Raw genomic sequence first — 25,106 nt, 5'->3', positions numbered from 1 at the left:
TTGTGCCAGATTTCTACTGTCCATTTACTTTTGTCTTTCCAACCCAGAGCTATAACCGCCTTTCCCGCCAGTATCATAACCTTAACTAAATTTTGAATACTCCTGTCCATTTATCGGGCCTCCTATTGCACTTAACAACATTAGATTAAAATCTGTAGTTAGTGTTATATTGCATACTTTTCTCATAATTTCGATAATTTCCTTCCTTCCGAACATTCCCACCACATGTGTGCATACCAACCTTTAGAGTGTTTACAGTGCCAGCATAATGGGCTTAATCCTGGAATCATATTAGCTAGCTGTGCTGGTGTCTTATACCATTTTGTAAGGAATTTAAATTCAAGTTCTTTAAATTTAGTTACTTTGATTTCTTCTATTCCTTTCATAATTTTATCTGCCATCCTCTCTGTTATCTGACCTTCATGGCTCCATCTCCTTTGTAAGTATTCTGTTATTTTATCCTTATTTATTATCATATTTCTATATATTTTCCCTACCAAACCCTTTTTTTGCTTTGCCATTTCTTTGTATATTACTTCCATTGGTGCATCTAATCAGAGTCCTTCATTTTCGCTAATCGTTTTTACTGCCTTATATAGCCCAGCTATTTTTAACCAATATTGTTTACCTATCTCTTTTGTTACTTCCTGTAAGGGTTTAAGGTTTCCACTTCTAAACATATACCCCACTCTGTGATAACCTTTAAGATTTAACATTTCCCACCAATTAATTTCTTGTACTCCCTCGTTAACAGTTTCGAGGGGTGCCCATCTAGAAACTTTTCCTAGCCAATAGGGTTGCCATTTCTTCCAAACTTCTAATGATGCTCTTCTAGGGCCTATTGTTAGTTTTAAGTCTTTATTTGTAACTTTAGAAAAAATGCCTAATCTACCTATATTATTATTAGTTTCATTCTCAAAGTTAACCCACTTCTGTGTCTTTTCCTCGGCTATTTCTAATAATGGTTTTAGTTGAAAAGCTTCATAATACTTGTTTAGGTCCGGGATTCCCCATCCAAATTCTGATTTATGACTATATATTATTCTCTTATGGAACCTGCATTTTTTACTGTCAAATATCCACTCTTTTAATGCTCTGTTCCATTGTTCAATTTTATTTTTCATTGTTCCCAGAGGCAACGTTTGAAATAGGTACGTTAACTTTGGTACCCAAATCATTTTGGCACTCCTTATTCTAGATGATATCCCCAACGTTTTATTTTCCCATCTTTTCATGTCTCTCTCTATTTTTTCCATATTTTATCATAATTATCCTTTATCATTTTATCAATTTTTTTTTTTGCAAAACTATACCTAAATATTTAAATTTCTTAACCCCCAATCCTATGTTCGTACTCCTATTTATCTCTTGCCTTTCTTCTCTATTTACATTAAGATCTATGATTTCTGATTTTGCCATGTTGCCCTGAGCACTTTTCAAAGTCCCCTAAAATAATCTTAATCTCGTTAACTCCTTCTTTAGGGTTTGTCATGATTACTATAATGTCATCTGCAAATAGATTGAGCTTCATTTCTTCATTACCTACCCTGTAGCCCTGGCCAAGAGTGTGCTAACAGATGTCTGTAGCTACTTGTTCATCCTTCTGATGAGATCGAATTACATACATGCAGTGGCCAAGTGACAGAACTCTGCCTTCTGTTGCATAAAAGTGGGCCTGGTAATCCCCAAGAAGCGTGCACTCCGCAGAACTGGTAGCAATCTTGTAGCCTGGTTTGTTGTTTTTTTTATAGCTGACTCTGGCAGCACATGAATGGCAGGAGAAGATTCCTTACCGCCTCTGTAATATCGGTCCAGAACTCCAACTTTGTGTATCCATCGTGCCAAAACTGCTTTTCCCGGCTGCACCTAGATTTGGAGAGGTAAGTCCAACCCACAGCATTGCTAACGACTCAAGAACGTTCCCACTGAGTTGGACCAGAGGTGACGGGCTACTTCCAACACTTTGCTAGGTAGGGGGTCAGCATCAGAACTGGACCCATTGCATAGCAGATTAAAGACAGGGTTACCAGCTTTCTGGGGACGGTGTGCATTCCTTTGCTCACACCGCACCCAGTTGCCTGCCGCTAGAGATGTAAAATTCCAGAAATGTTGACGCTCCGTAATCTTTTTCCCCCCAGGGTGCAGGATATATGCATACTTACTTCCCTGTCAAAACTAAACTCTTTCTGATCAACATAAAATGCACCATTTACAAGGGTGTCAAACATGCAGCCCAGAGGCCAAATCAGGCCCCCAGAGGGCTCCTATCAGGCCTCGGAGCAACTGGCTGTCGTCTGCTTCCTTCTCCCTCTCTCTTGCTTCCTGCTGCATAACAGCTTGCTTTGCAGGGCTTGCTTAATCACAGAGGAGCTACAGAGCAAAACCTCTATTTTCTCCATTGGCTGAGGCTTCTCCCTTGGGGAGGAAGGGGGGGAGGCAGAGTGAGCCAAGCCTCTCTTCCTTCTATTGGCTGAGGATCCTCTGGCTCTCCCTAAAGATAGGAATGTGCATTATTTAGACCAGGTGTGTCAAACTCATTTGTTATGAGAGCCAGATCTGACATAAATGAGACCTTGAGGGGCCGGACCATGTCGGGTCGGGCCATGTGTGTACCTATTTAAGATTAAGTAGCAGAAATATAAATTTTATAAAGAACACAAACACAGATGTATTTTTTAAAAACTTAAAACATGCTTAAGACGTTAACACTCATTGGTCTTAAGGATGCTTTCTTTGTATTTCTCCCATAGGATCCAGGGAACTGGACAAAGGAAGCTCTGGCTCTTTCCTTCCTTCTCTAGGGGACTGGGGGGGGGAGCCTTAGCCAATGGAGAAAATAGAGGTTTTGCTCTGTAGCTCCTGAGCAATTGAGCAAGCCTTGCAAAGCAAGCTGTTATGCAGAAGGAAGCAAGAGAGAGGGAGAAGGAAGCAGATAACAGCCAGTTGCTTGGGGGGCCTGATTCGGCCTCCCAACTGCATGTTTGACACCCCTGATTTAGACAGAAACTGTCTCATAGAGTAACAATAGGTTGGTTGCACTGCCAGCATGTCTGGATATTAAGCTAAACTTTATAACATGGAACTTTTTTATGGTGTATTATCACTGAATGTACCCTTACCTGGACGGCCCGGCTAGCTGATCTTGTTGGAGCTCGAAAGCTAAGCAGGGTTGGCCCTGGTTAGGACTTGGATGGGGGACCACCAAGGAAGTCCAGGGTTGCTATGCAGAGGCAGGCAAAGGCAAAACCACCTCTGAGCATTTCTTGTTTTGAAAAACCCTACAGCAGGGCTGGCCAAACTGTGGCTCGGGAGCAGTGTTCCCTCTAAGCTGAGTTAGTGTGAGCTAGCTCACAGATTTCTAACCTCCAGCTCACACATTTTTGTCTTAGCTCAGGAAGGATGGCCCCTGAGCACAATTATGTATGCAGTCGCTCACAACTTTAATGCCAGTCGCTCACAAAGTAGAATTTTTGCTCACAAGACTCTGCAGCTTAAAGGGAACACCGCTCAGGAGCCACATGTGGTTCTTCCACGTGTATTGTGTGGTTCTTGAAGCACCACCACCCCATCGGCTGGCTTGGAGAAGGCATTTGTCTCTTTAAATCACTAAGCCAAGTCAGCCAGTAGTTTGGAGAATGCATTTAAAGCAGCTTTCTTTCCAGCTCCCTCCCTCCCTCCCTCCCTCCCTCCCTTCCTTCCTTCCTTCCTTCCTTCCTTCCTTCCTTCCTTCCTTCCTTCCTTCCTTCCTTCCTTCCTTCCTTCCTTCCTTCCTTCCTTCCTTCCTCCCTCCCTCCCTCCCTTCCCTCAGACATCTGACATTCATGTCTTGTGGCTCTCAAACATCTGACATTTATTATATGTGGCTCTTGCTTTAAGGAAGTTCGGCCACCCCTGCCCTATAGGGTTGCCATAAGTCAGCTGAGATTTGACGGTACTTTTCATCATCACTGAACACGTGATTATAGAATCTTAATCGTTGCCAATATTATTCACATTAAACAAAACTTCAGACAAGGTGGCATATGTCTATAGCAGGGGTGCTGAACCCATTTGTTATGGGGGCTGGATCTGACATAAATGAGACTTTGTTGGGCTGGACCATGTCGGGCTGAGCCGTGTGTGTGCCAGTTTAAGATTAGGTAGCGGAAATATAAACCTTATAAAGGACACAGACAAACAGAATTAAAGTTTAAAAAAAATTCTTAATATGAAACATGAGCAGTCATTAAAGGTGCTTTCCTTGTATCTCTCTCATGGGATGCAGGGAGCTCGGCAAAGGAAGCTCCGGCTCTTTCCTTCCTTCCCCAGGGGACCAGGAGGGAGAGGAGCCTCAGCCAACAGAAGGAAGAGAGGCTTGGCTCAGTAGCTCTGTGCAATTGAGAGAGCCTGGCAATGCAAGTCCTCCCTCCCCCCTCTTCCTTCCCAAGGGAGGAGCCTCAGCCAATGGAAAAAATAGAGGTTTTGCTCTGTATTTCCTTTGCAATTGAGCAAGCCTGGCAAAGCAAGCTGTGATGCAGAAGGAAGCAAGAGAAAGGGAGAAAGAAGCAGATGACAGCCAGTTACTCGGGCCCGATAGGAGCCCTCTGGGGGCCTGATTCGGCCCCTGGGCCACATGTTTGACACCCCTGGTCTATAGATTAATGTGAGTTGGTCTGAAACAACAACAAAGTTTGAGCCCAGTGGCACGTGTAAGACCAGCCAAGTTTTATTCAAGGTATAAGCCTTGGTGTGCATGCACACTTCTACAGATAATTGAAACTGAAGTTACTAGTTCATGCATATAGGCAGAGGGTGAGCAGCAAATTAGCATACCTCCTGCATATCTCCAGGACCGCCTCTCCCCATATGAGCACCCCCCCCCCCGGGCCCTGAGGTCAACTGCACAACATCTTCTTGTGATCCCTGGTCCTAAGGACTCCCAGCTGGCTTCAACAAGGTCCAGGGCCCTTTTGGTCTGGGCCCCCACCTGGTGGAATGAGCTCCCACTGGAGATCCGGGCCCTGCGGGACTTATCCAAGACAGAGCTTTTTCGCCAGGCTTTTCATTGACCCAGCGTGTGTCCCCTGAAGTCATAGCTTCTCCCACCATCTTATCAGCACCTTAAAATCTAGGTGCTTCAGTTACATTGGATACTGTTTTGCTAATTCTGTGCTTCTGTAATTTTACAAATTTGTAATTATGTTATTGTCTAGTCTGGATGTGGTTTGTTTAATGTTCCTGTAAGGTTTTTAATGTAAGCCGCCCAGAGCCCACTTGCGGGATAGGGCGGGGTATAAATAGAAAAATTAAATTTAATTTAATTTAAAAGGTGTTTAACAGATACAAGGACCAAACCTATCCTTGATTTTGGCTCACAGATCTCCTGCGCCCCATCTGTTTTTGCCCTCGGAATCCAAAGTTGCACTGAGATTTGAACTGAGCCCTCCCACATCCGTATTCAACTTAAAGAGATCATTTTGATCCTTTCTGAATCAGGCTTTCGTTTGCCTTCCTATAAAGCTGAGGGTTAATTTCATCAAGAATTTTGCTGCCTAACCAAGATGCGTGCTTGCAAGGCGTGAAAGCATGAGATCATTCTGCCTTATCTTCTGCTACCAGGTTCAGCTGCCTGAAGTGTGGCTGCTCGGGTGAGGCCGGAGAAGCAAACTATAGGTATCGGCTCTCGCTCAAAGTCGCCGACACTCACGGGGTGTTCCTGGTGACTGTATTCGGCAGCTGCCTGGAAGCTTTCTTTGGAGTCACAGCAAAGAGCCTGCAGAGGTAAAAGAACGCAACACTTCCGTCCTCCCGACCGAGCCGCCTCCCACCCACCCTCCCCCTGCATCCCAGTCTATGTGCGATTTAATTATATCTCTAAAACATTTGTTGTTCAGCTAGCTGCCTGGTTACCAAGCTGGTATGTGTTAATAAGGGCAATTAAATTTGTGCTGCTATCAAAATATATATATATATCGTAGACCTTTTACCAGGCCAGTATATTCTGATCTGCAATACTGTTGGGCTTCTGGAATCATAAGTACATAAAAAGAGCCCTGTTGGATCAGATCAGTGTTCCGTCTTGTCCAGCATCTTGTCTCACACCAACCAGTTCCTCTGGAGGGCCAGTAACAGAGCACAGATGCAGAGGCCTTCAGAAAAACCATCAGAAGAGCCTTGCTGGATCAGACCGGTGGTCATAAGAACACAAGAGAAGCCATGTTGGATCAGGCCAATGGCCCATCCAGTCCGACACTCAGTGTCACATAAGAACAGAAGAGAAGCCATGTTGGATCAGGCCAGTGGCCCATCCAGTCCGACACTCAGTGTCACATAAGAACACAAGAGAAGCCATGTTGGATCAGGCCAATGGCCCATCCAGTCCGACACTCAGTGTCACATAAGAACACAAGAGAAGCCATGTTGGATCAGGCCAATGGCCCATCCAGTCCGACACTCAGTGTCACATAAGAACAGAAGAGAAGCCATGTTGGATCAGGCCAATGGCCCATCCAGTCCAACACTCTGTGTCACATAAGAACATAAGAGAAGCCATGTTGGATCAGGCCAGTGGCCCATCCAGTCCAACACTCTCTGTCACATAAGAGAAGCCCTGTTGGATCAGGCCAATGGCCCATCCAGTCCAACACTCTGTGTCACATAAGAACATAAGAGAAGCCATGTTGGATCAGGCCAATGGCCCATTCAGTCCAACACTCTGTGTCACATAAGAACATAAGAGAAGCCATGTTGGATCAGGCCAGTGGCCCATCCAGTCCGACACTCAGTGTCACATAAGAACACAAGAGAAGCCATGTTGGATCAGGCCAATGGCCCATCCAGTCCGACACTCAGTGTCACATAAGAACACAAGAGAAGCCATGTTGGATCAGGCCAATGGCCCATCCAGTCCGACACTCAGTGTCACATAAGAACAGAAGAGAAGCCATGTTGGATCAGGCCAATGGCCCATCCAGTCCAACACTCTGTGTCACATAAGAACATAAGAGAAGCCATGTTGGATCAGGCCAGTGGCCCATCCAGTCCAACACTCTCTGTCACATAAGAACATAAGAGAAGCCCTGTTGGATCAGGCCAATGGCCCATCCAGTCCAACACTCTGTGTCACATAAGAACATAAGAGAAGCCCTGTTGGATCAGGCCAATGGCCCATCCAGTCCAACACTCTGTGTCACACAGTGGCCAAAAAACCAGATGCCATCAGGAGGTCCACCAGTGGGGCCAGGACTGCTAGAAATCCTCCAACTGTGCCCCCTCCAAGCACCAAGAATACAGAGCATCACTGCCCCAGACAGAGAGTTCCAACAATAAGCTGTGGCTAACAGCCACTGATGGACCTCTGCCCCATATGTTTATCCAGTCCCTTCTTGAAGCTGGCTATGCATCTATTCTATGCATCTAGTCCATCTAGTCTAGCATCCTGCCACATACAGTGGCCAAAGAATTCCTCTGGAGGTCCAACAACAGGGCAGAGAGGCCAAGACCTTCCCCGATTTTGCTTCTTGGCATGGGAATCTAGAGACTGTTTGCCTTTGAACATGGAGGTTCCCTTTAGTCACCTTGGCTGGTAGCCACTGATAGACCTCCCCTTCAGAAATTTGTCAAATTCCCTTTTAAAGCTGTCTGTGCCCGTGCTACATCCCCTGGCAGTGAATTCCACATTTTAATCATGTCTCTGTGTAAAGAAACATTTCCTTTTTGCTGTCCCGTTTTACTCCCCTTCACTCTCTCTGTCCTTTTAAGGGTCCTGAAGCTAATGGCAACAGTCAGTAGGATTTTTTCTATGGCACAGGAATCTTCTTCCCTTGCAAGCCTATAGCTTTTGCCCCGCAGTTCACTCCCTGGCTTTGGACCATCTAGAACTGTTTTGTACCAAGTCATAGAGTCATAGAATCATAGTGTTGGAAGGGACCTCCAGGGTCATCTAGTCCAACCCCTTGCACAATGCAGGAAACTCACAAACGCCTCCCCCTAAATTCACAGGAGCTTCATTGCTGTCAGATGGCCAGCTAGCCTCTGTTTAAAAACCTCCAAGGAAGGAGAGCCCACCACCTCCCGGGGAAGCCTGTTCCACTAAGGAAGTGCTCTAAACTCACAAATACCTCCCCCTGAATTCACAGGATCTTCATTGCTGTCAGATGGCCATCTAGCCTCTGTTTAAAAACCTCCAAGGAAGGAGAGCCCACCACCTCCAGAGGAAGCCAGTCCACTGGTCCGTGTAGCAGTTATCTGTTCTTAGCTGGCAGCAGCTCTCCAAGGTTTTTTCCTAGTCCCCAACTACATGTGATCCACTTTTGACCAGGGAGTTTGACTTGGGAACCTGATGCATTCAAAGCTGCTCACAGAACTCGGACTGTAGAGGGCGTTTAATCCCAGCCAGACTAGCAATTGCTGTTTCTCACACAATGTGGACTGCAAACATTTGTTGTTGACATGGTTTGTTCCACGAGTCGTTAGAATTTTCTGGGCCTTCACGTCAACTCAGCCAATGAGCATCAGGGAATTCGCTGCTGCAGACTCAACACAATACAGGTCGCTCACCAGCGCTGTGTGCGTTGTGCAAAATTCTAGCTATCGAGGGCATGGATTAACTGCAGTAATGATTTCAGTGGCCCTCGTAGCACAGATTAACACCTTTCAAAATCCTTTTGCTGATTTACAAGCACTGCGCATTTTTGTTTTAAATAAATGCAGAGTGTTGAATTTGTGAAGGGGGGGGTAGTTTTTGAAATCTTGAGGGCGCCGATTCCATGGCTGATGTCTGGAAAAAAAAACAGAGGTTATGCTTTTCTGGAATTGAGAGGCAGGCAACCGCAAACCACACTTTCATCCATAAAATGCATTCAGATGGGAAGTGACATTCCAGGTGTTGGAACTCAAGTGCATTCGCTAATGTTCCTTTGGTGCTCCTTCCAGCACGCGATGCGCAGTAATGCAAAACGATTGTGCCTGAACATTATGAGTCTCCTTTAAAGAGCTTTGTCTTCATCGGCGGAATTTCAGTGCGGCGTTTCTGTTTTGTCGTTTAAAAGGTACATTGAGGACTTGAACCCGGAAGCCGGAGAAGCAGCCGAAGAAACATCACCAAGCGCGGTGATTCGGGCCGTTGAGACCTGTTTCATTGGGAAGAAATTCATCTTCGGCGTGAAGGTAAATGTTTCTTCTCGTTGCATCGGGTCCCTGCGCGTGCGGAGCTCAGCCACGGGTTTTAAAGGCGCACTCGACTCTCGCTTTGTTCTGCCGCTTCAGACCAACACGGCTGCTCACCTGGATTTGAAGTGCGTTAGCAAACCGTAAATGCAATTCTCATGGCAAAGAGTTACAAAACGCAAAGAGTTGGCAGCAAGCAAAATGTAGTTAATGCAGATTCAGGTTGGTAGTCCTGTTGTTCTGAAGCAACAGAACGAAGCGTTGAGTCCAGTGGTGCCTTTAAGGCCAACAAAGTTTAATTCTGGGTATAAGGTTTTGTGTGGATGCACAGTTTTTCAGATACACTGAAACAAACTTCCGCAACCATTACATATATCTCGGGGCGGGGGTGGGGGAGGTTTAGTTGCCAGGAAGGGCTAATTAGAGTCTAGATGCAAAAGTAATTGAGGGATAAGTATAGCTAAGATTGGATTAAAGCAGCTGGTAAGATCTGTGAACAGCAGAAAATTAGCATACAGGTAATACAAGGAGCCCCGTGGCGCAGAGTGGTAAAACTGCAGTACTGAAGTTCGAGCTCTCTGCTCGCAACCTGAGTTTGATCCCGGCGGAAGCTGGGTTCAGGTAGCCGGCTCGAGGTTGACTCAGCCTTCCATCCTTCCGAGGTCGGTAAAATGAGTACCCAGCTTGCTGGGGGGGGAAGTGTAGATAACTAGGGAAGGCAATGGCAAACCACCCTGTAAAAAAGTCTGCCGTGAAAATGTCGTGATGCGACGTCACCCCAGAGTCAGAAAGCACTGGTGCTTGCACAGGGAACTACCTTTACCTTTTTTCTTGGTAAATGAACGAGTACTTTTCACAAGACAGTTAACACGCATTTCACAGGGGACTACCTTTACCTTTTTTAATACAAGGGTTAAACAGATGAGTCCAGTGGCACCTTTAAGACCAGCTATACTTATCATTCAGTTATTAATGCATCTTGACTCTAAGCAGCCCTTCCTGGCAAATAACCCCCACCCCACCTTCTCTCCATCTATATGTAATGGTTGAGGAAGTCTGAAGCTGCCACTGGGCTCAAACTTTTGTTCTGTAGTTAAGGCAGTTTCCCATCTCTTTGTCTGCAAGATCACATTGTGGGTGTCTCCTTATATATGGGGGTGCATCTAATTATCCCTCCTAAAGAGCTTCCTGCAGCTTATTTATACGTTTACTTCATTTATACCCCTCCTTTCTGCCCAAGAGTGGTAAAGCAGCAGTACTGCAGTACTGTGATCTGAACTCTCTGCTCACGAGTTCTATTCCAGCGAAACCTGGTTCAGGTAGCTGGTCCGAGGTTGACTCGGCCTTCCATCCTTCCGAGGTCAGTAAAATGAGTACCCAGCTCGCTGTGGGGGGTGGGGAGTGTAGATGACTGGGGAAGGCAGTGGCAAACAACCCCGTAAAAAAGTCTGCCGTGAAAACATTGTGAAAGCAACGTCACCCCAGAGTCGGAAACAACTGGTGCTTGCACAGGGGACCTTTCCTTTCTGCCCAAAGGTGAACAAATGCAGCTTATATCGTTCACCATTTGCCCACTGTGTCCACATATCAACCCTGCGAGGTAAGTTAGGCTGAGTGTGTGTGACTGGCTCAGAGTCACCCAGCAAGCTTCTGTTGCTTAGTGGGGGATTTGAACCAGAATCTCCTAGCTCCTAATTCACATCTCTTATGAGAAGACAAGAGTCACCAGAAAAGACAGTAATGGAAGACGAAGATGATGACAAAGAAGATGATGATGATGAGAGCCAGTTTGGTGTAGTGGTTAAGTGAGCGGACTCTTATCTGGGAGAACCGGGTTTGATTCCCCACTCCTCCACTTGCACCTGCTGGAATGGCCTTGGGTCAGCCAGAGCTCTGGCAGAGGTTGTCCTTGAAAGGGCAGCTGCTGTGAGAGCCCTCTCCAGCCCCACCCACCTCACAGGGTGTCTGTTGTGGGGGAGGAAGGTAAAGGAGATTGTGAGCCGCTCTGAGACTCTTTGGAGTGAAGGGCGGGATATAAATCCAATATCTTCATCTACCTCACAGGGTGTCTGTTGTGGGGGAGGAAGATAAAGGAGATTGTGAGCCGCTCTGAGACTCTTTGGAGTGAAGGGCGGGATATAAATCCAATATCTTCATCTACCTCACAGGGTGTCTGTTGTGGGGGAGGAAGGTAAAGGAGATTGTGAGCCGCTCTGAGACTCTTCGGAGTGGAGGGCGGGATATAAATCCAATATCTTCTTCTATTATGATGATGATGATATTGGATTTATACCCCGCCCTCCAATCTGAATCTCAGAGTGGCTCACAGTCTCCTTTACCTTCCTCCCCCACAACAAACACCCTCCTCTGACAGCCTTTCAGATACTTCAAGAGAGCCTTTAGGTAGGTGGGGCTGAGAGAGCTCTCCCAGAAGCTGCCCTTTCAAGGACAACTCCTATGAGAGCCAAGGCCATTCCAGCAGGTGCAAACAGAGGAGTGGGGAATCAGACCTGGTTCTCCGAGATGAGAGTCCGCGCACTTAACCACTACACCAAACTGGCTCTCGAGAAGAGACGAAGGCAGCAGGGAAATAGGAAGACCCGGCACGAGAGCCACTGCCCTCATTTTGCAAGACCTGACCGTGCTCTTAATGACAGGACACTTTGGAGGTCATTTATTCATAGGGCTGCCATAAGTCGGAAGCCACTGGAGGGCACTTAACACATACATACAATCCATGTCTCTAACCAGGACACTGCTGAAGTTGGAGGGAAGTTCCTTAGGATGTAGGAAGACTTCAGACTTGTGGCAGGACAGGGGTAGGATCTAAAAGAAAAAAGAGATTAGATTTATACCCTACCCTTCATTCAGAGTCTCCGAGCGGCTTGCAATCTCCTTCCCCTTTCTCTCCCCACAACAGACACTCGTGAGGTAGGTGAGGCTGACAGAAACTGTTTTTGGGAGAACAGCTCTGATGGAGTTGTGACTGACCCAAGGTCACTCCAGCAGGTGCAAGTGGAGGAGTAGGGAATCAAACCTGGTTCTCCCAGACTAGAGTCCACGCACTTAACCACTATACCAAACTGGCCCTCTGCCTCATGTTCTGTGGGAACAGAGCTTAGTTCAATAAGATAAACTTGTTAAACACATTTCATTGTATAGCTGGGGTCTTAATCAGGGTTAAAGCTACAAGCCATGTCTCATACTAAGGTTGTGTCCTCTTGTCAGGCCATAGTTCAAAACTGGAAGGGAGAAACGGCTGAAAGAAGAATGCAGGTGCCAGGTTTGGGGTGTAACCAGAAGTGATGCCACTGTCACAAGATGCTCTAGGATTCACTTGAAACTTGATGGTAGATGATAAGAGTTTTGGGTGACTCCTAGAGCATCCCACGACCTGGTGATGTCACTAACGGTTACGCAGCCAGAAGTGACATTGCGATGTGCCATTCTGCTCCTCCCATTGGTGGGGATAATCGATGGTGGAAGTGCTTAATAAAGCACAATTCAGGAATCTTGTCTGAAAGAAGGAGCAGGCAGGCAGTTGCTGGGAGGGCAATTTTAATTTCTCCAGGCGCAAGATGTCAAGAAGTTTTTGACCTTTTGACATTCCCCAGGGACAGCCACGCAGCCTCCAGTTCCAGCAGCTAAAAAGTCATTTTGTGCCACCAACAGCAGCTCTTTTCGGCAGCTTTATCTATTTTCCCCTCCCGTCCAATCAAAGCCACAGTTCCCAGGAGAGGCACAAAAATCACATTGCTGCAATAAAAAGCCCCTCTCTAGGCCGTTGGTTTTTATTTTTCATTTCCAGCCCACTGTTGATTGGGAGTGGGTAAATGATACATCCCCCCAGCTGCGCACTGTTGCCGGTGCCGAAAGATATCCGGGGAGTTTGAGCATCTGCCTCCAGACACCCTGCATGGGAGGAATTCTAATGAGCAGGGCTGGTCCTGCTGATAAAGATGAGGCTGCCTCTGGAGAAGTGAGTCTCTGCTTTGGGAGTCTTGTTTTACAGCCCTCAGTTCTAGAAGGTGAAAACTTGGGCTGAGTTATTGCTAAAGAGGTTAACCTGCATCTGGGCTGCATCGCAGCTGATGAGAGTATAAAGAAACTTTCCCGGAATGCAGAAAATCTACATGTTGGGCAGAAACAAGACTGGAACCCTTTTTGTCATCTAGACCAGGGGTGTCAAACATGCAGTTTGGGGGCTGAATGAGGCTCCCGGAGGACTCCTATCAGGCCCCAGGCAACTGGCTGTCATCTGCTTCCATCTCCTTCCTTCTTCATAACAGCTTGCTTTGCCAGGCTTGCTTGATTGCACAGGAGCTACAGAGCGAAACCTCTGTTTTTTTCATTGGCAGAGGCTCCTTCCTAGGGGAGGAAGAGGGGGAGGAATAGCTTGTTTCGCCAGGCTCTCTCAATTGCCCAGCAGAGCTACTGAGTCAAGCCTCTCTTCCTTCTATTGGCTGAGGCTCCTCCTCCCTCCAGTCCCCTGAGGAAGGAAGGAAAGAGCCAGAGTTTTTGCCCAGTTTCCTGGATCCCATGGGAGAAATACAAAGAAAGCATCTTTAAGATCAGTGAGTGCTAACGTTTTAAACATGTTTTTTTTTAAATTTATTTGTGTTTGTGTTCTTTATAAAATTTATATCTCTGCTGCCTGATCTTAAATAGGTACACACATGGCCCGGCCCAACCCGACATGGTCTTGCTCAACAAGGTCTCATTTATGTCAGATCCGGCCCTCATAACAAATGAGTTCAATACCCCTGATCTTGTCTCTCAAGCGGATGGAATTTTTGTTTTCCAAAAGAACATTCTGTCATATGTGCTCCACCGCCTTCTGTTTTCAGTCTGAAGCAGTATAGACCAGGCACACAATTACCTTCTGCTGTGCAAAACTCAGAAAAAAACTGTGGAACAATAACGAACAAATATTGAAAAAGTTATTTTATAAATGAATCAAATTTTCAGAACAGTTCATAAATACATCCTACTACAAAATATACTGAATTCCTAAAGTTCCAAAGCACAAAGTGTGGAGAATACAGTTCCAAGAATATTTCCCGTTCACACTTGTCAATTTCAGACTTCAAGCGCTTGTAGACCACTCGCCTGCATTCGCAGGTGAGTTAAAGTGCAGTAGAATTCTGCGTGCAGTTGATTTTATTTTTTTCATAAACATTTCTCTTCTTTGCGAAATAGCCAAGATAAAATCTTCAACCTTTACTTCACCTTTACATTGAAAGTGGGTAGCCAGTAGCCTCTGACAGTATAGCCGCCTGTGATACTGTTTCTGAAGATTCCTTTGTCAAAGAGACATAACCCACTTATCATATTATCACGAAACACCTCATGCAGCACTAGCCTTGGAGAAAACACCAAGACTAGTGCTGCATGAGGTGTTTTCTGATGATATGATAAGTGGGATATTGTCTCTTTGACAAAGGAATCTTCAGAAACAGTATCACAGGCGGCTTTACTGTCAGGGGCTACCGGCTACCCACTTTCAATGTAAAGGTGAACTAAAGGTTGAAGCTTTTACCTTGGCTATTTCGCAAAGAAGAGAAATGTTTATGAAACAACTAAAATCAACTGCACGCGGAATTCTACTGCACTTTAACTCACCTGCGAATGCGGGCGAGTGGTCTACAAGCGCTTGAAGTCTGAAATTGACAAGTGTGAACGGGAAATATTCTTGGAACTGTATTCTCCGCACTTAGTGCTTTGGAACTTTAGGAATTCAGTATATTTTGTAGTAGGATGTATTTATGAACTGTTCTGAAAATTTGATTCATTTATAAAACAACTTTCAATATTTGTTTGTTATTGTTCCACAGTTTTTTCTGAGTTTTGCACAACTGATTTGTACTGTACTTTTGGTGGTTGTACACAATTCCCTTCTGCCTGCCTATCTACTGCAGAGGTGTCGAACTAATTTGTTATGAGGGCCGATTTGGAGATAAATGCCGCTTTGTCGGGCCGGGCCACACGTGCCATAAAATGTAACACAAGGTACTGGAGATATAACTTCACAAAGGTTACCGGAGCTATGAAACTTTATAAAGATGATTTCAGATGCTAAAGGAATAGAACCTTTTTTTTTTTTTTTTGCATTTAGGGCTGGTATCTGAGGGGATACGATTTGTTTTCTTGCAGGATTCCGAAAAGCAAGATGGTGCCAACCGCTTGCAGAACGGCTCTCAAGTCGGCCATTGCCCCAGAGCTCTCACAGCCTGTCAGATGTTTGCCCCGAATCCCGGGCTGGTGGGCTGCACCGTTCTCCATTACCTCCATCAGCACCGACGCTCTTCCGGTTCCAAAGGCAGTCACGGGGGCGGATGGTCTCCTGGCGGCCTCTTCGCAGCACTCTATCAGCCAAGCGGCGAGCTTAGTGACTTACCCAGCTCTGGGGACCAGGACGTGGTTCCTTCCACTCACGCGCATTGTCTTTCAAGCCTCTGGCCCCAATCGTTTGGACTGACCTCCTCATCCGTTTCTGGGGGGATAGCTGCAGATCCAGCAGCCTTAGATTCGAGGAGAACTGCTTGCAATGAGCAGCAATGGGACAACAGTCCTTTTTCTCTGCAGCACTGCAACCAATCTATTGGCAAGTCCCAGGACGATAACCTGACTGCAAATGAGAGGGACGTACAGGGAGGTGATAAATTTTGTTTGTGTCCTACTTGGCATAACAGCGTTTTTGTAACAAAGGAGGCACAGAGCCATTCCTCAGAAAGAAATGATTACAAGGCACCGCAGGATCCATTAGAAATAGGGAAGAAAGATTCCCCTGGCAAAATTAGGAAACAGCATAGCCATGGTCTGGAAAAATCACCGAACCCTCCGCAAAAGTATTCTTTTTCTCCACTCGTCTCGTGTGCCAGCCATTCTAAAGATGGTAGAAGCTCCCAAGATGACCCATGGTTTTGGGATGAACTGCCCTTTTCTGAGAGCCTAAGTGAATTCATTGCCAGAATTGAGAATGGCAACACTGTGGTGTCACCAACAGAGGCAGAAGTTTGGGGATACTTCCCAGCCAAAGGGGCCGGTGAAATCCATGGACGCGTTGACCAGTTGCCCCCTCAGCTAGATGTCCCTTCCGCAACTGGCCAAGCACATGAGAAGCTGGAGGCGGTAGCTGAGAAGGTGGACGTGTCCAAACAACCTGTTCTCTCTCGTCACCAGTCTAACCAGCTGTCTCCTAGTGGCAAAGAAGATCAAAAGGAGACCTCTTTCAGCGCTTTGTCTACTCAAGGAAAGGATGAATGGGAATGTCTACCTGGCCATCATCGGATCCCTTTGCCTCAGCTCTCTCCAATTGCAATTAAGCCTTCCGGTTTAAAGGGAAGTTGCCTGTTACCCAAGAAAGGAGCTGACCGAGATGCTGCTGGTCGCGAGAACCACCATACCTCTTCTTTAAAGGCTGCCAGTAACTGCCTCAAAAGCCCTGTCCACTTAAATAGTGAGTGTGAGGACAGTGTAACCGTCTTGAGAAAGGCAGAAAGCTCTCGCTGTAAGCCAAAACAAACAGCATGCGAAAATCTGGACAAAGTTCGCAATGGGCAGCCACTCCCAGAGGTACACGAAAGTCACTGTCAAGGGGGTGAGAGCAGCAATTTGCTATGGGACTCTTCCATTTACCCCCAGGGCAGTTACAACGCTTCAGCTGATCTCTTTGACGCTAGCACCACGGGGGCAGAAGTCGTCGTAGGGACGTTAAGCACAGGCCAGGTGTTCTCGGCACAGCGGGGCACACTCACTGCAAAGCCCACAGCTTCGGGACGCAAGCCAAGAGCGTCAGAGGCTAGCTGGAGCACGTCTCGTAGTGAGCTGTCCTTCCTTGATTTGTTTGCTGCTTCTGACCCGAAAGCAAGCACCCCGCGGGCTAGTTCGGCACTTGTGTCGGAACACAGTCCTTCAAGCCCCCAAGACTTTGTGCCTTCTTCTCAGTCCACTCCTCGGGTGCAACCACGTCAACAGGCAAGGCTCCCTCAGAGGAAAGCCTCAGTTCTTAGCAAATTGGCACTGAATGAATCACATTGGATCAGTGCCGAATGGAAGAGACCCTTCAAACGCCCATCAGTAAAGCAGCTCTTCAACAAATTTCTGCAATCCGGAAGGCCAAACGACGTGAACTCTGCAACGACTCGGGAGTTGTTTATCAATGGTAGCCCAGCCCAGGAGCTGTCCGAAAATGACGATGCAGAATGGATTCCTCCGTCCGAGAAAAAACGAAGGCAGCCGCTTCCTTTCCAGAATCAAAAAACGTTTCGGTCGGGGAGGATCCGGGACATCACGGAGAAGACTCCTTTTTCCGAAAGGCCAACAAGATGGGAGATTCCAGGAGGTCCCGTTGGGTTGGCAAGAGCCGAGTTCTCTCCTAAAAAACGGCAGCCGGCGGAGGTTAATGAAGACGTGGCTGATCCCAAGCAGGTAGCGGTGGGATCCCCTGGGTTTCGTGCCTTTTCAGCCGGCGGCTGGCCAAACCTGTCTTCCACCCCTCGTTGCGCACCTGACTCAGTGAATTGGTCTCCTGAACTGTTTGGAGACAGAAGTCAGCTCCTCACTACGGAAGCCGTTGTGAAAAGCCCTACCTCAGATGCCAGTTCCCTTCTGAAGCGTGCCCTTTTCAGGCCCAGTTGGAGCCATTTTCAATAGATCCAAAGCAATTGTGTGATGGGAAAGAAATGCTTTAAAAAAAAGAAAATCATCCCCCCCTCCCCCCGTTTGCGCACACATTATATTTTTTGCTTTCCTTGTGACATTTTTAAGCAAGGAATTACGTCTGCTTGTAAAGCCTTGGTCATGGCGCAGCTGAAGTAACTGTCGCTACGCCGTCCCCAATTTTCACAGAGTATTAAAATAATAATTGTTTTCTTTAAAAAAAAGGAAATAAAGAAAAAATTCCCTTCATACGTGGACATTATTAACAGCTCTGATTTAGATATTGCTCGGTCACATCCTCGGCCCCAGAATTGCTTTAGCGCAGCCCCAGAATTGCAAGCCCTGCTGGCAAATAGTTATGTTAACTAGATTATACTACCTCACAGGGTGTCTGTCGTGGGGGGGGGAAGGTAAAGGAGATTGTGACCGCTCTAAGATTCCGAGTATAGGGCAGGATATAAATCCAGTATCATCATGGATCGTACGCTGAACATGAGTCAACGGTGTGATGCGGTGGCTAAAAAAGGCAAATGCAATTTTGGGCTGTATCAACAGAAGTATAGTGTCCAGATCACGTGATGTTACTCTGCTCTGGTAACACCTCACCTGGAGTATTGTGTTCAGTTTTGGGTACCACATTTTAAGAAGGATCTAGACAAGCTGGAACGGGTCTAGAGGAGGGCGACAAAGATGGTGAGGGGTCTGGAGACCAAGTCCTATGAGGAAAGGTTGAAGGAGCTGGGGATGTTTAGCCTGGAGAGGATGCGGCTGAGAGGTGATAGGATCACCATCTTCAAGTCCTTGAAGGGCTGTCAGATAGAGGATGGTGTGGAATTGTTTTCTGTGGCCCCGGAAGGTAGGACCAGAACCAATGGGCTGAAATTAAATCAAAAGTTTCTGGCTCAACATTAGGAAGAACTTCCTGACCGTTACAGCGGTTCCTCAGTAAAACAGGCTTCCTCAGGAGGTGGTGGGCTCTCCTTCCTTGGAGGTTTTTAAACAGAGGCTAGATGGCCACCTGACAGCAATGAAGATCCTGTGAATTTGGGGGGAGGTGTTTGAGTTTCCTGCATTGTGCAGGGGGTTGGACTAGATAACCCTAACTAGATAACTCACTGAAAGTGTCAAGACAGTGTGCGTTTGCAATAAAAAAGGCCAATGCCATGCTGGGAATTATTAGGAAGGGAATTGAAAACAAATCAGCCAGTATCATAATGCCCCTGTATAAATCGATGGTGCGGTCTCATTTGGAGTACTGTGTGCAGTTCTGGTCGCCGCACCTCAAAAAGGATATTATAGCTTTAGAGAAGGTGCAGAGAAGGGCAACTAGAATGATTAAAGGGCTGGAGCACTTTCCCTATGAAGAAAGGTTGAAACGCTTGGGACTCTTTAGCTTGGAGAAACGTCGACTGCGGGGTGACATGATAGAGGTTTACAAGATAATGCATGGAATGGAGAAAGTAGAGAAAGAAGTACTTTTCTCCCTTTCTCACAATACAAGAACTCGTGGGCATTCGATGAAATTGCTGAGCAGACAGGTTAAAACGGATAAAAGGAAGTACTTCTTCACCCAAAGGGTGATTAACATGTGGAATTCACTGCCACAGGAGGTGGTGGCGGCCACAAGCATGGCCACCTTCAAGAGGGGTTTAGATAAAAATATGGAGCAGAGGTCCATCAGTGGCTATTAGCCACAGTGTATGTGTGTATATAACATTTTTTGCCACTGTGTGACACAGAGTGTTGGACTTGATGGGCCGTTGGCCTGATCCAGCATGGCTTCTCTTATGTTCTTAACCCTGGAGGTCCCTTCCAACTCTATGATTCTTTGATTTCAGATTGATTTACAACTCTGTGCCGTAACAGCGCCAAAAGCAACTCCGCCCCATTGCAAAGGTGCACACTCTCTAACGTGCCTTATTTTTAACGATTTAAAGGTATTCATCCCCTTTCTTGTAAATAGCTCAGAACATGAACACATGGAAACTAACCTTATACTGAATCTGAACGTTGATCCATCAAGCCCAGTATTGTCTACTCAGGCTAGCAGTGGCTCTCCAGGGTCTTTCCCATCATCTACTTGGCTGGTCCTTTTCAACTGGGGATGCCGGGAATTGAACCCGGGACTTTCTGCATGCAAAGCAGTGGCTCTTCCCTCTCAAATTCTGTATTGTAGACTGGCAGTGGTTCTCCAGGCTCTGAGGTCTTTCCCATTACTTACTGCCTAGTCCTTTCAGCTGGAAATGCCAGGGATTGAACATGGGACCTTTTGCATGCCAAGCAGATGCTCTACCGCTGAGCCATGGAACCTCCCCTTACAATATATACCTTGAAACCAGACCTGCACCAAAAAGCAATCTTGAATGATGTAAAACGTAAGAAATTGCCTTCCCACCACAGAAGCTCTTGACAACTGTAAAAAAATAATAATAATCCAAGCTATCTGCAGAAGGATCTCTCAAAGAGGCCTGGCTTGAAATGTTCCCTCTAAGCTGAGTTCGTGTGAGCTAACTCACCTTTTTTTAGCCTCCATATGTTCACAGGATTGCACTATTACTGCTACACCTATTCCCAATCACACATGCACAGTTCATAGTCTTAGCCTGAGGCTTTTTTAAAAAAAAAGTTATAGCAGAATTAATGTTACAGGGCAGAGCCAGGTCCGTTCCCATTTTAATTAGATCTGAACCCAAAACAGCAGAGAGCCGGTTTGGTGTAGTGGTTAAGTGCACGGACTCTTATCTGGGAGAACCGGGTTTGATTCCCCACTCCTCCACTTGCACCTGCTGGAATGGCCTTAGGTCAGCCATAGCTCTTGTAGGAGTTGTCCTGGAAAGGCACACATGGAGAGAGCCCTCAGCCTCACCCCTCTGCTGTGAGAACCCTCTCAGCTCCACCCCACTCACAGGGTGTCTGCTGTGGGGGAGGAAGATAAAGGAGATGATGAGCCACTCTGAGACTTAGTGGACGGCGGAATATAAATCCAATGTCGTCTTCTGTGGAAGAGCATCTGTTTGGCATGCAGAAGGTCATAAGAACATAAGAGAAGCCATGTTGGATCAGGCCAATGGCTCATCCAGTCCAACACTCTGTGTCACACAGTGGCCAAAAAAATTATGTATATACATATATATATACACACTGTGGCTAATAGCCACTGATGGTCCTCTGCTCCATATTTTTATCTAACCCCCTCTTGAAGCTGTCTATGCTTGTAGCTGCCGCCACCTCCTGTGGCAATGAATTCCACATGTTAATCACCCTTTGGGTGAAGAAGTACTTCCTTTTATCTGATTTAACCTTTCTGCTCAGCAATTTCATCGAATGCCCACAAGTTCTTGTATTGTGAGAAAGGGAGAAAAGTACTTCTCTACCTGCTCTATCCCATGCATTATCTTGTAAACCTCTATTATGTCATCCCGCAGTCGACGTTTCTCCAAGCTAATGTGGAGAAGGAGTGGGGAATCAAACCAGAGTACAGTCCACTGCTCTTCACCACACCACCACGCTAGCTAAGGATCAAAACGTGATGGAGAATAAGCAGAAAAGGATAAATGGGGGGAGAATCGCTTTCCACACGCCACTGCCTTGCACTTCATTGCAACGAAGTTCAGCGTAGGTGCAAGGAAGAGATCTTGGGAGTTGCAGAGGACAATGCAACAAACGGACTGACTCAGTGTGCAGTGGTGCTGAAACAAACAAGCTCCAAGCTGGGGGTTATTGGGGAAGGGGCTGAAAATGAAACGCGCCTGTGTAGATCCGTGGTGCAGCTTTGTCGACAATATTGTGTGCGCTGTTCTGGTTCCCGCATCTCTAAAAAGAAATTGCAGAACTGAAAATGAGTTTAGAAGGCGGCTGCCAAGCTGATTAAGGGATAGAGAAAGTTTTTTCTCCCCGCTCCGGTAACACCCGCTCCGGGCACCCAATGCAGGATAAAGTTTTTTCTCCCCGCTCCGGGCACCCAATGCAGGCGATGGACATTCAATTAAGAACGGACAAAAAGAAGTACCTCCTTATTCAACAAGTAATTTAAATCGTGGAATTCACTGCCAGTAGATGAAGTCATTGGTGCTGGCATCAGTCTCCTCAAAGGGGGATTAGATAGCGCCAGGGCTTTTGTTGGAGCTTACAGTAGGCCCTGTGCTAAGAGCCTTTTAAGCTCTTGGAGGATTGGCTACATCAGGGGGATGTGGCCTAATATGCAAAGGAGCTCCTGCTACACACACAAAAAAAGTCCTGGATAGTGCACAGGCCCATCAGTGGCAACAAGCTATGGTGGCTAAAATGAACTTCCATGCCCAGAGGCAGTAGTGGATGCCAGTGCTAGAAGGCAATGTCAGAGGAAGGTCTTGATCTGTAGGTAGCACCCCCCCCCCCCTCCTATTCAAAACCAGATTCTGGGCTAGAGAGACTACTAGTCAGATCTAGCAGAACTTTCTTGTGTTTGCTTTTCCTTCATATACCACATGGAATCTGTTCCCATAAGCCTTTTGATAGGTTTGCAAGGGCTACTTGGTGGTAGCCCCGACAGTGTTCTCAGTATTGCAGAGAATGCTGGAATGACATCCTTGCTTCTGTTCCTAATTTAACACGGGCCCAGCATATGCATGGAAGAAGAAGGTGGTGGTGGTGATGGTGATGATGATGGAGGATTCATATCCTGCCCTATACTCTGAATCTCAGAGGCTCAAAGCAGTCACAATCTCCTTCACCTTCCCCTCCACCACAGACACCCTGTGAGGTAGGAGGGGCTGAGAGAGCTCTCATAGCAGCTTCCAGAGTTATGGCTGACCCAAGGCCATTCCAGTAGCTGCAAGTGGAGGAGTGGGGAATCAAACCCGGTTCTCCCAGATAAGAGTCCACGCACTTAACCACTACACCAAACTGGAAGGCAGTAAATGTTTCTGTCCATATGATCCTGCCTACCCCTGTAAGAGACCTCTGTGACATGAGCTGTCAAAAGAGCCAAGCAACAGCTGGTGGTGCTTCCTGAAGCCCGTGCATTTAAGAAAAACATGCCATGATCACAGAAACCGCTGCCAGCCAGCACTCTGTGTGCCCCGGGGATAGCTACAGACACAAATATTGCCATAAAAACCTCTTCCCTGGAGACAAAACACACCCAGTTGCTTGTAGAGTATGCAGGTTCTTAGATCTCCCCAAGAATTTTAAATTGCAAATCGGGAACTTTCCCTACAAAACATTTGCCTTTTCTTCTTTGAAAAGAGTATAAAGGGGAGAAAATAGACGCTCAGTTCCGTCAAGAGGAGGGTACTGCAGGCCTGAAACCGTGCAGCTGTGGGAAATGAAAGACAACATCTGGAACGTGGCTCTGCTACAAAGGGGGGGGACCCACAGCACGAAACAATACGCTGCTGATTGAGCTGGGTAACAAATGGGCACTTGGATACAATGCAGGCCTCCCGCCCCCAGCGGTTCTTCCAAATGTTTACTAAGACGACTTTTGTTTTCCTGGTGGGGGGGGGGGGTGGGGAAGGCCAACTTGCACAGAGTGTGCACTATTTATTCATTTTGCTTTCATTGTGCCAGAGATGACAGAAGATGAGGATTTTAAGTCCCTTCCCTAAGTGGTATACTCAGCATTGGCACTTGGGTTTTTTTTGGCCACTGTGTGGCACAGAGTGTTGGACTGGATGGGCCATTGGCCTGATCCAACATGGCTTCTCTTATGTGACACAGAGTGTTGGACTGGATGGGCCCTTGGTCTGATCCAACATGGCTTCTCTGATGTTCTTATGTGACACAGAGTGTTGGACTGGATGGGTCATTGGCCTGATCCAACATGGCTTCTCTAATGTTCTTATGTGACACAGAGTGTTGGACTGGATGGGCCATTGGCCTGATCCAACATGGCTTCTCTTATGTTCTTATGGCCGTATTTCTTAATACAGAGTTTCCCAACCTGTGAGCCAGGACCCAAAAGCGGGTTATGGGCCAGCCTTCCCTAATGCCCCCTCCCCGCCGGGCCCTTGTTTTACATTTTGGAAACCAAGAGCTGATCCTGGAAACAGCATCTTTCACGTCGTATACTGGTTGATATGTTTCCTTCACTGCGTGTACATATTGATCAAGTAAAATGTGTTCCGAATCTTATTGGGGATTAGAGGGAAGAATGGGGGAAGAAAAGGGTGGTCAGCGGCTGGAACGTGACCTCCATAAACAAAGGCTTTGGATGCTGTGGTGCTTCTTGCTCGGGCTTCATAATGGGGGAAGCTGCACCCTTTCTGCAGTGTATGTTGGCTTCTCCTAGAGTGGTTAGCCACTCTAGGAAACAGAATGCTGAACTGGATTGGCGCCAGTGTTCCCTCTAAGCTGAGTTAGCGTGAGCTAGCCCGCAGATTTTTAGCCTCCAGCTCACACATCTTTGTCTTAGCTCAGGAAGGATGACCCCGGAGCATGCTAATTTATGCCGCAGCTCACAAATTTAATGCCAGTCGCTCACAAAGTAGAATTTTTGCTTGCAACTCTGCGGCTTAGAGGGAACATTGATGGGCACCGAAGTCATCGTTTGCTCAGGGCACCAAAAGACTTTGGGCCAGTCCTAAGACAGGTCACCCTTCCAAGTTGATTTTGACTTGTGGTTCGTCATACCAAAAAGCTTGGGAACTGCCACCTTAAGAAGAATCCCAGGGCAGTGGACTGAAGGGCCATCTCGTCCTGCATTCTGCTTTCCACAGCGGCAAGCCCACGTGCTCCCAAGCACCCCACAAGAAAGCGCTAAGGCAACGATCCGGTCCTTGCCATTCCGTTCAACAGAAAAAGACAGTGCAGCCCCCAAATCTGGAATCTCCAGCTAGCCTCAATGTCTAACTATAGACCAAATAATCCTGCGTGAATTGATCTTGTTCCCACACACCACGCCGCATTTTGCGGCAGCAAAATCCATGAAAGGTAAACGGTGGGACATGGGAATCGCTATTTTCAGCTGCCCCGATTCTCCCGCTTATCGGTTTCATCGGGACGGCCTCCAATTCTAAGAATCATAGTGATAATCAGAGCTTTTGGGGGGGGGGGGTAGAAAAAGCCCAGCAGGAACTCATTTGCATATTAGGCCACACCTCCTAGTGCCAAACTAGCTGGAACTGTGCTCCTGTGTGTTCCTACTAAAAAAAAAAAAAATCCTGGTAACAGCAATAAGCGGACCCATGGTGCAAATAAAACATTTCCAATGGGGCAGTGTTCCTTCTAAGGTGAGTCACTGGGAGCTAACCAATATTCCCTTTAAACTGCAGAGTCTTGCTGTGAGCAAAAATTCTACCTTCTGAGCTACCGGCATT

The 25,106-nt window shown here is 46.8% G+C and overlaps 1 protein-coding gene across 1 annotated transcript; it reads left to right on the top strand.

Annotated features, from left to right (window-relative positions):
- The first annotated feature begins 1,741 nt into the window (after positions 1–1,741).
- DDIAS (DNA damage induced apoptosis suppressor) lies at positions 1,742–18,057 on the top strand. The gene is made up of 4 exons (XM_060235197.1): positions 1,742–1,880; positions 5,599–5,760; positions 9,030–9,147; positions 15,301–18,057. The coding sequence occupies exons 1-4, from the start codon at positions 1,768–1,770 to the stop codon at positions 17,800–17,802; spliced, it is 2,895 nt and encodes a 964-aa protein (XP_060091180.1). The 5' UTR covers positions 1,742–1,767; the 3' UTR covers positions 17,803–18,057.
- Positions 18,058–25,106: the final 7,049 nt, after the last annotated feature.

The sequence above is a fragment of the Heteronotia binoei genome, chromosome 3 (assembly GCF_032191835.1).
Source record: "Heteronotia binoei isolate CCM8104 ecotype False Entrance Well chromosome 3, APGP_CSIRO_Hbin_v1, whole genome shotgun sequence".
NCBI lineage: Eukaryota > Metazoa > Chordata > Lepidosauria > Squamata > Gekkonidae > Heteronotia > Heteronotia binoei.
Note: the sequence above shows the minus strand (reverse complement) of the source record. Positions and strands in the feature narration are given on the sequence as shown.